This window comes from Molossus molossus, unplaced genomic scaffold (genome assembly GCF_014108415.1).
Source record: "Molossus molossus isolate mMolMol1 unplaced genomic scaffold, mMolMol1.p scaffold_m16_p_8, whole genome shotgun sequence".
NCBI lineage: Eukaryota > Metazoa > Chordata > Mammalia > Chiroptera > Molossidae > Molossus > Molossus molossus.
In genome coordinates this window covers 94410421-94424955 of record NW_023425402.1, presented here as the reverse complement: position 1 = coordinate 94424955, position 14535 = coordinate 94410421, and the positions used below count along the sequence as shown (strand labels likewise).

At 43.2% G+C, this 14535-nt stretch overlaps 1 protein-coding gene across 1 annotated transcript; it reads left to right on the top strand.

Moving 5' to 3' along the window:
* The first annotated feature begins 3850 nt into the window (after positions 1-3850).
* On the top strand, positions 3851-12999 carry LOC118620774 (ferritin heavy chain-like). The gene is made up of 3 exons (XM_036247774.1): positions 3851-3862; positions 5044-5084; positions 12352-12999. Exons 1-3 carry the CDS (start codon positions 3851-3853, stop codon positions 12872-12874), a joined length of 576 nt encoding a protein of 191 aa, XP_036103667.1. The 3' UTR covers positions 12875-12999.
* The last annotated feature ends 1536 nt before the right edge of the window (positions 13000-14535 follow it).

The following is a 14535-nucleotide window of genomic DNA, read 5'->3' as shown; positions in this document are numbered from 1 at the left end:
CATAATCAATAGGGAGCTGAATCGGACACCAAGCCTACTCACTAGGAAGTTGCAGGATTTGTAGGCTCCCCAGGAGGCTGCTGCATTGAGACCTAATTCACTGAAGTGGGCAGGAAGCACCATTATGGGTCATTACCCAGGAAGGAATAAAAACAGCAGGAGAAATTTCTCTGCTGGGCTCCTGTCTAGTAGAAGCCAAAATGGTGACTAAAGGGGCAGAGCCTAGACTAGGAACAGGATCAGATTGAATAAGGAACACAAAACCCAGGAAGATCTAGGGAATGGATAGGATAGGGGGAAAATCCATCAGAAGCCCATGAAAGATTGGGAAAGTGATTGGTTATTTTGAAAGGGTGCCTGGTCCTTTCCAAGCCCGAGATAATATAATCCAAACTAACAAAGCTCTCGCTCTCTCCCAGTGACATGCACTTACCCATTCATTTACTCTCCATAGCAGCATGTGGCCCTAGCAGCTGCCTGGGGACCGCGCCGTTTGCCACAGGCCCGGGCGCAGGCTGGAAGTGAGGGCCTGGGCACAGTGCCAGCCGGTGTGCATCCAGGAACGCAGACTAAGCTAGCCGAATGAAGACAGAGGCCTGGACCAATGACGCAAGATGTCTAAACACTGGCCCTGTTTCTGGGCCCGATGAAGACAAGCTGGACTTCTTTCATGGCAAGACAGAGGAGATGAGACACTGGGAAGCCAGGGGCAGCCTTCTATTTCCACCATAATAAATCTTACCACTGAACCTCAATCCTCCCATGCAGGTCCCTGAAATGCTTTTCTTGCTACACGACCAAGACGCCATTGCCACCGGCAACAAGACATTTGCACAAGCACTTTCCTGAGAGACACCAGCAATCTGGAGCTGGCCAGAAAGAGAATGTAGAGACAGCACCCTCAGACCATCCTGGTCTCCTAGCAGGATCACAGTCAGCCCTTTGCTGTGTGTTAAATTAGAAGCCTGAACCTCAACAGCAGCTTTTAAGATATGTAAACAGACCTCTCTCAGGGAAACCTGGGAAGTGGGTATTTTTGACTGTCACCTCTGTGCTGAGCCCTGGGCAGGCAGCCCAGGATGAGTCCTTGCTAGCCCGTAAGAACTCTTTCTTTGGCCCTGGCCGGTTTGGCTCAGCGGTTAGAGCGTCGACCTGCGGTCCCGAGAGGCCCGGGTTCGGTTCCCGCTAAGGGCATGTACCTCGGTTGCAGTTTGTCCCCGGTCCCTTTCACGGTCCCTTTCACATCGATGTTTCTCTCTCTCTCTCTCTCTGTTCCTGTCTCTCCCTCCCACTCTACCAGAACAAAAAAGGAAAAATGTCCTCAGGTGAGGATAAAAAAAAAAAGAACTCTTTCTTTGTTTTCTATAGTCTTGTGAGTCTCATGGACACAGCCCGTAGCTTTCCAATTTCTGACTTTATTTATATAGTGGTTTTTTTTTCCCACCCGAAGCTCCTTTTCTTTATCTCCGCTTATTGAAATTCTGCAATTACTCAAGGTTCCGTACTAGTTAACCTTTCCTTCCTCCCCCACCTAGTCTAAAAGAATGGCTTCTTTTTCTGACCTCTCAGAATACCTCTTTGTATATTTGTTATTTTCCTCACCCTTCCTTCCTTTATTCATTCTATCAGTCATTCAACAAACGTTCTGTACTGGGCATTCTACTGGTCCTGACAGCTCCGGTCTGGAGGAAGGTGGCTGTGAACGGGAGGACATCTAAGTGGAAATGATGAAGGCCCTGGCCCGAGGGCAGTAAGTGCACAGGTTGAGTCAGACCGCTGGGCTCAGAGCCTGGCTCTGCTGGTCCTGGCTGGGTGAACTGGGCCAGGTCCCCTCACCTCCCTTTGCCCGCTTCCTCGTCTGTAAAACATGTAATTGTTATCTGCACCTACTTCATAGGGTCTGTAGGAGGATTAGGTGGGTTTATTATGTAAAGAACTGAATAAACTCTATGATCATTGTCCTTGTGAATGGAGGGGAAGTGTCACGTGAGAGCAGACTTTCTTGAAAATACGTGTCTGAGAAAACCCACTCTAACTGCATGCTGCAGTGCTTGTTGAAGATCAAACAGACCGGCAGGCTCTTGGCAGGGTTCCTTTCTGAGCTGACCTAGGAGCTGGTTATGTGTTTCTGGTGCTTTGGGTGACTTCTGTCCCTATAACCAATTTATTATCTTTTGACACAAAGAGTGGCTTTAAAAGGTCACTACTCCCATCTGCATTTTTTAAAATCACTATGGAGCTGATAAGCTTATAAAGACGTTTCAAAAGTAAAAAAGGCTATTCTACAAGACTATATGAAACATCACAGTCCTCTAGCAAGGCAGGGCACCCGTAGGCATGAAGTCGGAAGACTGACTTCTAGAGCGACAGGTCACAGAAAGTACAGGTTACAGAGTCCGCAAGCAGGCGCAAACGATTTTTTTAATATTACAAAATATTTTATTAAAGTAGGAAATGTTTGAAAGCAGGGTCTCTGCTTTTAATTTGTGGGTTGTACCTTTTCTAGCTGGAGCGAGTGGGCAAGTCATTTAAAGTTTCTCATTTTCATCCTCTGCACTAACGGGCCCCAGTTTTATTCTCTGCATTATGGGGAGAGTATCTACCTTCGGGATAAGACAGTGTACGTGAAAGTGCTTGAAAATAGAGAAGGGAGGAATGAAGGGAGGGAGAAAGGGAAGGAGGAGGAAAGCGTGAGCCTCAAATATAGTCCGAAGAAATAGCCATAGATTTATGGTCAGCTTTTTAAACTTATACTTAGGGTGAGAGTTCACCTGAGAGGTAGGTCTCTGTGGCATTGACTTTATGAGTTTAAACCCACCAGCTTTTTTAACGAAGTACATTGATGTTGTTGAGCTGCTGGCTTTCTTCTGTTATTACTTGACTGGCATATTAACCCATGATACACTTTCACCTTGAGAACAGTTGAATTGCCTGACCCTGACTTACTGTGACTCAGAACCTTCAGGAAGTGGCTGCATGCAGACGTGATATGAGTATCGGAGTGAGAACGTGGCAGATTTCCATAAATCACTTTTGTTGAGAGTTGAGTCACTCTTTGCTATCAAAGCAGTGTCCCATTGGAAGAAAAATGAAAATTAATGGCATTTGTCAACACCCGTGGAAAACAGCAAGCTTCACAAAAAATGTGAACCCCGCACCAGATTATTTATCATTGCAACTATTTCAGGCTCTTTGGTAGAATGTTAGGAAGTCTGGCTGAATTAGATGGCATTAGTTATTCGTCGTGGGTCCCCCCAGCTCCGTTTCAGCCATTCTGTCTGCTGCTCTGAGCTCCAGAGGCTTTGGCAGGACGAGACTGGGTCAGGGTATTTCTTCTCGACTCCTTGCAGGTGACGCCAAGGTTCTGGCAGCAGCGGCTCCGTGACCACCACGGCTCCCGTGGGTGTGGGAAGGAAAGGCTCCCCACCGCTGCCTGTGCTGCAGGCCCCCGTTTTCCCTCTTGCTTCTCTTCACCCTGCCTCCGCTGTGTTATTTTAGGTTCTCATCACAAAGGGCCGTGTTTTCTGCTGGGGCCTACTCAGATAGGTTCTACATTAAGCTATGTTTGTGAAACTCTTCTGGGCTGTGGACCCCACAATAAATTAGATCGCACCCTACCAATATGTGTGCTGCTGTTCCCAGGTGATTTTCAGACATCGGCATCACCGTGTCCACCTCATTAAACTTTTGCTAAAATAAACTGAGTGTCACATGCGGCGGCGAGGCTCAGTTCCATTCCCCAGAGCTCCTCCTCCCATACGTTTCTAATTAGGGAGTTTCCACGGGAGGTAGTCTGCGTGAGATTTGAGAAAATTTTCATAGCTCACACATGGTGGTGTTGACGTGGGCGATGACCTCCTCGGTGTGAGGCGCCTCCAGGCCTACAAACGCTCCACCGGCCCCAGGATCTTCCCTTTGAAGGACCACGAGGGGCCTCAGCTTCGGTAGGACACTCATCCCACCAGGATCTGAGGCCGCGGAAACTGACAGGTGTTCCAACTTGTTCTTGTTCTCTCCTACTTTACATCCATCTTCCTGTCCTCTTCCCGTCTGCCTGTCCTCTGACTCAGCCCTACAGAGTTTGCTTAACCAGCAATCCAGGTGTGTAAGGTCAACTCCGTGTGTATGTGTAGGTAGATACATGGAAATTAAAGTATTGTTCATGCGTTTTCACTTCCCTTTCAGAACTTCAAAGTCTGCATTTAATATACTTTTTTTCTTATTTCCAATTTTTATTAATTTATTTTTGTTACAGATGTTTCTCCTTTTTCCCCTCTAGACACCCTCCTCCCCATCCCGCCACCCCCCCCTCCCCCAGCATTGTTGTCCATGTCCATTGGTTATGCACACATGCATATAAGTTCTTTGGCTCATCTCATCTACTCCCCCACCCCCTCCTCTGAGGTTTGTCAGTCTGAACCATACTCCTTTCTATGTCTCTGGGTCTATTTCATTCATTAGCCCACCTTGTTCCTTATATTCCACAAATAAGTGAGATCATGTGGTATTTCTCTTTCTTGGACTGACTTATTTTGCTAAGCATAATACTCTCAAGGTCCCTCCATGTTGCCTCAAAGGATAAGAGATCTTTCTTACAGCTGCATAGTAGTATTCCATTGTGTACATGTACCACAGCTTATTTTATGTACTCATCTATTGATGGACACTTGTTAGTGATAGAAAGAAAAATCTCAAAAGAAGCTAAGAGCTCTGGCTGGTTTGGCTCAGCAGTTAGAGAGTCAGCCTGTGGTCTGGAGAGACCCGGGTTCGGTTCCTGCTAAGGGCACGTACCTCGGTTGCAGTTTGTTCCCAGCCTTGGTTGGGTCGTGTGGGTGGCAGCCACTCGATGTGTCCTTTTCATGGCAATGTTTCTCTCTCTCTCCCTCCCACTCTATCTGAACAAAATATCGAAAAATGTCCTCGGGTAAGGATTAAAAAAAAAAAAGGAGCTAAGAAAAAAATATATGAAATACACTTGGGCGTATTTAATATACCTTTTTTCTAAGCTCCTTTTAAGATTTTTCTATCACTAACTTTCAATAGATTAATTATGATGTGCTGTCTTCTTCTTCTTCTTCGTGTGTGTGTGTGTGTGTGTGTGTGTGTGCTGTGGGATGGGGCTAGGCAAGCAGTTCTTAGATATGACACCAAAGTCGTGATTTATAAAAAGTAAATGAATAATTTACCAAAATTAAACACATTTTTCCTGTGAAAAGCCTTGCAAAGGAAACTCGGGCTTTGCAAGCCACGTGCCTGACAAAGGCTTTATATCTCAAATATATAAAGAACTCTCAAAGCTCAAAAGGAGAAACATAAGTAACTAAAATTAATTAATTAATTTAAAAAAAAAAAAAAGCTCAATTGGAAACAATCCAGTTACAAAACGAGAAAAAGACATGAGCAAATATTTCACCAAAAAGGAGAATTGGGATTTAATATGTGAATTTTGGGGGGACAAACATTCAGTCTACAGCACCATATTCTACCCATAGAAAGGAGAAACCTCTTCCTTTATCACCATTCACAGAATTGTACAGGCTGTGTCCACCTACATCTGTTGGTCAAACCTTGAACACATGGCCCCACCTAACTGCAAGAAAGGCAGGGATTGGTCTTTACTTAAAGGAAGAAAGACAAATGCACTCTGGGAGACAACAAGCTGCCCTTGTCATGATGCCTATCACCACAAGGCCCTCCAAATTCTGACCTCTTCTCCCCTTAGATCACCATCACAGCCCAACTAGTCTATCTGTCTCCACTTTCAAATCTGCTAGGTCACTGTCATTAGTTATCGATTCAAAGCACAGGTTTAATTAAATTGTTCTCTTGTCCCATAATGGCCAGTGAGTCCCTATTACTTGCAGATTAAGTTCAAACCCTTTTACTTACCATGATAGGAATTTCCTCCTTAATACCCTCTCCTTTCCTACCCTTCTTCATTCCTCCCAGCTAGCCATTCCCTGAATAATCACGGGCTCTCGGTTCTCCCTGGATTCTCTCATCCCAGACCCTCCAGCAGGATGTTCTACCTAAAAGCCCATCACCAACTTTTGAATCACAGCACAGACTTCCAAACCTATCCCCAATGAGATTACTTTGATCAACTCATTTTTCATCATTTCTGTTAAAATAACCTATCCATTCTTTGACTGGTCACTTTTTTATATTGCCTTACATTACAGTAAATTGTAAGTTTTTTTCTTATTTATAACCATTATATTGCCAATTACATAGTACTCACTATATGTTATTCACCTTTATAGTCTTGGGAGCCCCAAGTCTCTGAATTTTTACCTAAAAGCTGCATAACACATATTTGTTAACAGGGATTGGTATGTAAGCACTGAATTTATCAAAGGAAAGAGAAAAATCTCAAGTCAACTCTCTTGGGATAAATTTCTCATTTAAATTGGAGTAAATGCTGTATCCACAACTGGAATTATTCATCATACGATTCTCTCTAAGCCTATATGCACTCGTACAGAAGCTTAATATGGAGTTGTGTCAGGAAGAACAGCTTGTAAGAGCTATTTTCAGTTCCAACAAGGAAGGGACAGTTTGGGAATTGTTAGCAGAAGTATTATAACTTATCTCAGTTGAACACTTGGTAGCTCATGTTGTGTGTCACTTACGTTACTTTACTTCCGTTAACTCTCAGGCTTATTCAGAAATAATAAAAGAAAATCTTGTTAATTTTTTTGTGACTGAAGGTAAAAATGAAAACAGTTTCAATATTGAATTGTCTGTGTGTAGAAATATGACAAGATCTATTTCACATTAATCTTTTGTCCTTGTTCACCCATTTCATTGGCTCCTTATTAGGTTCAGACAGGGAAAGGATGGCTATAGGATTGAAAGTAAACAATAAATTTGCAATTAGGATTAATAAATTGTTTTAAAGATCAACCCCGCATTGGACTTAAATGGACACCTCTTCCTAAAAAATAAGTTTTCATATTAGCCTTTTTGTACTTTTATGTTATTTGTCCCTTTGTGACCTCTCCAACCTCTTTTGGGGTCCATAGTTCTTGTTTCTGACCCGATTAAAACTATTTCATGCTCTTCGTATTAACCCTGGTTGTAAGGGAGGAATTAGGACACCGATCAGAGCTCAGGACCACACATGACATCAGCTAAAAAAAGGCTTAGGGAAGTATAAGGGTGAATTGAAAATAAATTATAAGGCTAATATTTTTAGTTCCAACTCTATATCTAGTGCTGAGTCATTTTTTAATACAAGGAAAGTCAGCTAACTTTCTAGGGCAGGGGAAAACAAAAGAAAAGACAAGTCATTTGGGCAGTGACTCATGGAATCATTCAGGTGCAATTAACGCTGCAGAGTTCCCAGCAACCAGGGTGCAGTGCGCTCCAGCTGAGACCACATCCTTGCTTTGCCTCTTCCCCTGCCGGTGCTGTCTGTCCTTCCTCACTCCCTTTCTGCTGAGAGCACTTTTTCAACACACCACTTGCATGAGAGTTCTGGTCTCCAGCTCTGGTACTAGGAGTCTCAACCTAAGACAATTGGTCCTGGAATTAATCCTAAACAGATTCTAGAATGAGGTTCTGGAGTTGATTCACTTGTAGGTCAGATAGCAGCAAGAACCCATCCCCAGTTGTAGGTGGGGTACTGGTAGCTCCTGGCATGTGGTGGAGATGACATTGCTAAGACTTTGACCTCTGGTAAATTTGCCTATAAATGGAAAGATACAACAGCTAGTGCACTGTCTCTGTGCTTTGAGAATCCTGGGGGAAACAGAAACAGTAACTTAAACTCTAGAATTGGGAGCCTATTGCTAAGTGACACTGATACACTGAAGAGAGAAAATAACAGGGTCTAATATATTAATCAGCAATTTAGAGCAAAGTGTGAAAGTCAGAAGACCTCCTTGGCAGAATTTAAAGAGAGCTTCATCTCCTGCAGCCAGGAGGAGGTAGAGCATAGAACTTAACTGTGAGAAGAACAAAAGTTCAGAGAAGGCTGAATTCCTAGCCTGGTCAAGTCTGCTCTCGACGCAGGGTCCTCATAGGAAAGGAGTAGTATCCTAAGACTTGGGGTGGAGATTTCTGGGTGGATGCCCTTCAGTGTCTTGAGCCCCCAAATTCTCTTGAATGCTCTGGATCCCTAGAAGTGGGCAACTGTACTTTGTTGGAAGATAGAGGTCTTCTCTTGAAGATTTTGCAAATGACTCAAGTAAGAGAGGTTCCTTACAAGCCAATGTGTGCCCATCCACCTTCCTGTTCACCAAACGGATAACTAGGGCCACATTTCAGCATGATCTCACTGCAAAGTACAGAGCCTGCCCAGGAGGGAGAGGGCTTACACGCCAACATGACTGCAGAATCTTATTAACGTGCATGGCTAGGAGCCGGTGGAGGATGCTTCGAAGCGAATCAGACAGTGCTAGATCAACAGGACAGAATAAAGCTTGTTAAGGGGAAACTTATCAGCATGGAGGCACTCTCTCATGATACAGATTTCAATACCCTTCCATAGGCCCCCAGAGATGGTTGTAATACATAACCGGGATTATCTTTGGAAGATTTGGAAAGCAGTAGTCCATATGAAATCAGGTAGAGATGCCAGAACTGTCAGACAGACCAGGGAGGAAGGGATTGAAAGGTCAAGAGAAGTGGGGATTCTAAAGAGGGTCTAGTATATGAGATGGAGAAACTTTCCAGCTAACTGTGGTCACTGAAAGAGCATAGAGGACTCTATACATCGAGTAATAGGAAAATTACTGGGGGAGGGGGGCACTGGGGTCATTGAGAAGCTCACTGGTGACTCCTCTATGGGCCAGAGTTGGTGATGAAATGCTGTTACCAAACTAGGGCTCCTAATAACCATGGAGATGATAGGATCCTAGACTAGCATACACCAGGTGATAGCACTTTACTACTCAAACCAATTTGGGTATAATTTCAATAGCGGGCATCAAGGTTGCATTTTAAAATGTTCTTGGGTGATGCTGATCCAGGAACCTGCTTCGAGAACCGCTTCTCTAAAGGCTGAATCCAGGAGTGGAGCTGCCTGGACACCGGGCCACCAGGGCCGTCTTCAATTCAGGTAATTCCAACTGTCTTCCAAAATGGCTGTTCAGTTTAGAGTGTGTGCCCACCAAAAGTGAGAACTCCTCACCAGTACGTGGCATTATAAAACGTTTAAAAGTTGCTGATGAGGTAGGCATGCAGTGGCATCTCGTTTTTTTAACGATCATGTATCTGTTTACTAATGATGTTGAGAACACGTTCATTGTTTGCTGGTCATCTGCATTCCCTCTGCTGTGAAATGTAGAAGGCTGGTAGTCTTGGGATTGGGCTCGGCCCCTGGGCCTGGCCAGCTTTCCTCCAGCCACCTCAGCTTTCTGGTCCGATCTTGGGTCTTTTCCTTCAAGACCTTGGGTTTGTTTGGATGTCCCAAAGTCCCAAGGGTGAAGTGGCAGTGACTGCGGACCAAAAACATCACTGGTCTTCCCACCAGGGGGGTTCAGGTGCCGTCAATTTGTTGGAGATACCACTTCCTCTCCCCCTGGAGAATTTGTCCTTTTAGGTATATTTGAGGTACTACAGTTGGTGCAAAAAGAGTAGATGCCATCATATTGGGCCTACTTGAAGGAACAGTCTCTTCTGAACTTAAAATGACCCTGGACCTAGCTGGCCAGCCCCCCTCTCCAGCCCTGGAGGTGTCGCCTGCTGGGAAGCCGTTCCCAGCCCTCCGAATCTTTCCTTTTTGGTTAGTGCATTTTGTCTCATTTAAGAAACCCTCCTCTATGGCAAAGTCATAAAGATATTCTCCTCTATTAATCACTGAGTAACTTTGTAATTTGTCTCATTCTAGATCTCATATCCACCTGGAACTGACTGTTGTGTGTGGAGTGAATTGGGAACCCATTTCATTCCGCTCCACAGGGTACACCTTGCCCCCCTTACTGGAAAGATGGTCTTTCCTCCCATTGCCCTGCCGTACGCCTCTGTCACATTTCAAACGTCCATTTGTGTGTGGGCCATTTTATTTTCTTGTTAATGGAATATAGAGATAAAAATTATTTTTATATTGATTTTTTATCCAGCAACCTCCCTTAAATATTTTAAATGGCATTATTGGGTTTAATATGTTTCATCTTAAGCACCTCAAATGCCTGACCAAGCAAGCCTATGTTCCTAGTAAGAAAAAGCTTCCAAAGCATTTCAAAGGCTCTTGTAAATCTAATTTTAACTTATAAATCTGAGAAATCCATTTCCTTTAAATATTAGAGTACCACTCACACAGTTGCGCACATTCTTACTTCTTTTAATTTGAAATTATAAGTCAATTACACTTTAAATAAATAATTTGTCAGATAGTCTAAAATGCCAGTCTTTGAAGTATTGCAAACACTTCAAATAACATACATAAATAGATTATTCCTAAACCTCAAGTGAAAGTATTAATACCAATGGTATGATTTAATTTATCATCTTCATATTTAATTACAAATCTTCCTCTGATTGAAAAGTCACTGGCCCTTTAAATAACACAGCTTTAACATCAAAGGTGATCAGAAGTTTTGTTTCAGGAGAACTGAGGTTACTACCCAGAACAAGTCATTATTACTACAGATATATAGTTTATGACTTTAAGATTACTTACCAGTAAGAAATTTGAGACTGGATGATGACCTGGGGGCGGGGTTAAGGGCAGGGTAACTTTTTCTGAACTACAGGTAAATACCTGGGTCCTTCTAAAAACATTTCTAAGTTCAGAGTGTCTTCCAAACCCAAACCCTTCAGGTGGAATTTCTAACCTGCTTCTCTGCGAACACAAGGTAAACACTAGCCAACAGTCATTCCTCGGGCACCCGGCAGGCCCAGGGGTATGCACATGAATAGCAAGGTCAGCCTTTGGGAGGATGGACCCAAGGAAGAAGTTTGCACAGGTCCTTGGAGTGGGTTTGGGGCCATCTGTACTCGGAATTTGTGTTTCAGAGTTTAGTCTGTCTGTGTTTGAGCCAGGAGTTGGGGGAGTGGGAACTTAGATGGGTATGTCCCCCTGACCCATGGACTTTCAGCGCATGGGAGGGCGCACCTAGCAGGAAGACGTAGCAGGACCCTCTAAAGTGAGGGGGCCCAGGGCAAGGCCCACTCTTGCCTTGGTGTAGGGGCAAAACTGCCTAAAACTAGGACAGAAAAGGTGCTTTTCTGACCTCTTTAAGTAAAGCTATTAAGCCAAATATAAAAATTATCCTAGCAAATTAAGGGACACAAAAGTAGAGATGAAAGGGTATACCAACAGCATTCTGCTACCTTGAGGGCCCCATAGATGAGACTTGAACTAGATATACTTGTATAGTTCTATAGAACACAGTCGTTCCTCAAACAACTAAAGCAGTTAACTCACTGAAACGTATTATTAAAGCAGTCTTCCGCAGCCGTCGTGCTAGAATTTCTTTATAAGAGGGACCTAGAGGCAGGTTGTCTCGTTGAAGTGGGGAGACTGAACCTGCATTTGCACAGTGGTCTACGTAAGCTGAAGGAAATAAGAGAACAGGTGGGAGGTGGCACCACTGGTACTTTGCCACAGCTGTGTGTGCCAATCTGTTCCACCCCCAAATGCCTCTTTGGCCTGAAACTATCATAAACAAATTAATAGCACTGAAAATATTAGGCTTGGTTCTGTGTCATTTTCTTTTGGGGACCTGTAAGTTAGGAAACACTTATAGGTGACATATGAAGGAGATACAATACAAGTGAATAAAATTTCAAAAATGCATAGAATTTGAAATATGGTTCTGCTTTAAAAATTAAGCGCAACTTGTGAAAAGTGGAAAAAAAAAAACATACTTTGATAAAGATTGTTATCACTTTTCTCCAATACACAAATCTGTTCTAAAAAGTAAAGACGAAACAACTTCCCTGTATTGATTTAACACCGAGAGGCACTGCCCAGTTGGTGTGGCTCAGTGGTTGAGTGTCGACCCCTGCACCAAGAGGTCTCCAGTTTGATTCCTGGTCAGGGCACATGCCCAGGATGTGGGCCAACTCCCCAGTGGGGGGCATGCAGGAGGTGATCAATCGATGTTCTCTCTCATCGATGTTTCCATCTCTCTCTCCCTCTGCCTGTCCCTCTAAACAGGAAAGAAAGAAAAAAAAAATTAAAAACAAAGTAAAACCGAGTCTTCGCGGAGAGTCGCCATGGTTTCCTGCTTCAACAGTGCTTGGACAGAACCCGGCGCTGGACCCATCCCCCCCAGGCACCTGATCCAGCCTTCGGCCACCTCCTCACAGTGCCTGGACATCCCCAAGGCCCCTGCTCCAGGCCGTGCAGCCGCCTCTCCTTAGCCGCCCACCACGACGTCCACCACGGCCACCTCGCAGGCGCCAGAACTACCATCAGGACTCGGAGGCCGCCGTCCATCGCCAGAGCAACCTGGAGCTCTACGCTTCCTACGTCCACCTGTCCATGTCTTACTACTCTGACAGCGATGATGTGGCTTTGAAGAACTTTGCCAGATATTTTCTTCACCCATCTCATGAAGAGAGGGAACATGCTGAGAAACTGGTGAAGCTGCAGAACCAACGAGGTGGCCGACTCTTCCTCCAGGATATCAGGAACCCAGACCCTGACGCCTGGGAGAGTGGGCCGAACGCGATGGAGTGTGCATTACACTTGGGAAAAAGTGTGAATCAGTCACTACTGGATTTACACAAACTGGCCACTGACAAAAATGACCCTCACTTGTGTGACTTCCTTGAAACTCACTACCTGAATGAGCAGGCGAAATCCATCAAAGAACTTGGTGACCACATAACCAACTTGCACAGATTGGGGGCCCCTGAAACTGGCCTGGCAGAGTATCTCTTTGACAAGCACACCCTGGGAGACAGTGACGAGAGCTAAGCCTTAGGCTGGCTTCCCAAAGCCACGGGGGTGACTTCCCTGGTCACCAAAGCAGTACGTGCATGTTGGAGTTACCTTTACCTTTTCTATAACTTGTACCAAATCATCCACTTACATCTTTTCATTTGTACCATTCCTTCAAATAAAGTAATTTGGTACCAAAAAATATATAAAATAAAATAAAACCAAAAGGCATTAAGTCTTTCTTAAGCCCTAGGAACTAGACGAATCTTACACTTGCTCACATTCAAATCAAAGGAAAGCTGCGAGTCAGGTTCACCCGTGCCTTACTTTAGGCAGACTTTGATAAACCACACGTTGAATTGGATACTGAAATGTTGCATAGAAGGACATCCATTTCACTTTGTTTTTGTATTTCATATTCTAATTTGTGGTTGCTGATGTGACCCATTCCTCTTAGGCTTAGGGTAAAAGGTGGTTGTGGCTTTGAGGTTGCTAGTTCCAACTACGGGAGGATGCTTTAAGATTTTGGTTACCTCCCTGCCTTATCAAGTGTCAAGACAATATTCTAATTCAACATGTATTTATTGAATATCGACAATGGGTAAATTATTATGCTAAATTAATGAAGAAAAAATACATATTTAAAAGGAACTTACATTCAAATGAGATATGCCATATGTATCCAGATTACACCACAATTTATGTAATTATTTCTTTATTGTTGTAGTAAGGTTGTTTCCAATCCTTCGTTATCACTCAAGATGCTATCATGAACATGAATTTGTTCATTTATTCAATAAACACATAGTATCACTAATCTTAGTGCTGCAAGACTTCATATCACTGTAACAAATGGAACATGTCTATAAAACTTTAAAGTTTCTTTGTGAAATTTCTCCTGTGAGGAATCTTTGTTCAAAATTGTACCAGCTTGTGATTTAATGTTATCTCTAAAGAACAGAGAGGGACCAGCCTATTTAACCTCAAATGAGGAGTTATAGAATGCATGCCCACACGATCATATCTGCTTCAGGAGATTATAAAAGAACCTTTGTTCTTTTGAAGTATATGCCCAATTAGAGGCAAAACCCTCCAAAAATTGAGAATTCTAAATCTGCTCAGATATATGAAAGCTATGATGGATGGAAAAAGAAAAGCTGAAGCTGAAGATATTTGAACCCCAGAAAAATAAGACATGTCTAGCAAACTTTTTAAAAATAAATTCCCTAAATTTAATATCACCTAAATTCCACATCACTGCTTAATCCAACTAAATATAAAACCCTGAAGTATAAAATTTATAATGAAAAGGAAAAGATTTGCTTTTTTCCCTAAATGATCAAAATCTTAATTGCTGTACAACTACAGCAAACCAAATTTTTGTCTTCAGTATTTCAGTTACAAGGTACCCTTCCTGCTTACAATTTAGAAGAAACTCTAGGTGCCTAATTATAAAATGGCCTCAACCACTAGTGTACTTGTTGGTGTTAAATACTGTTTTGGCGACCTCTAGTGTGAAACATGGTATCCATACCTGTACATGTAGAAAATCCTTTTTAAAACTTGCTTACAGACAAAAATGGCATCTAAAACAGTATTTCACCAAAGGAAATATAACTTGAGTTCATTTCCATTTGAAGTTCATATTTTCCTGCCATTATAATAAAAGTTAAATATAATTTCTGGATGCACAGACA

Excerpts from the sequence above, each read along its gene's own strand:
- LOC118620774 (XM_036247774.1), top strand. Across the intron at positions 5,085-12,351 it reads TCTTCTTCTTCTTCGTGTGT|GCGCCAGAACTACCATCAGG; the intron begins GTGTGTGTGTGT and ends GCCACCTCGCAG.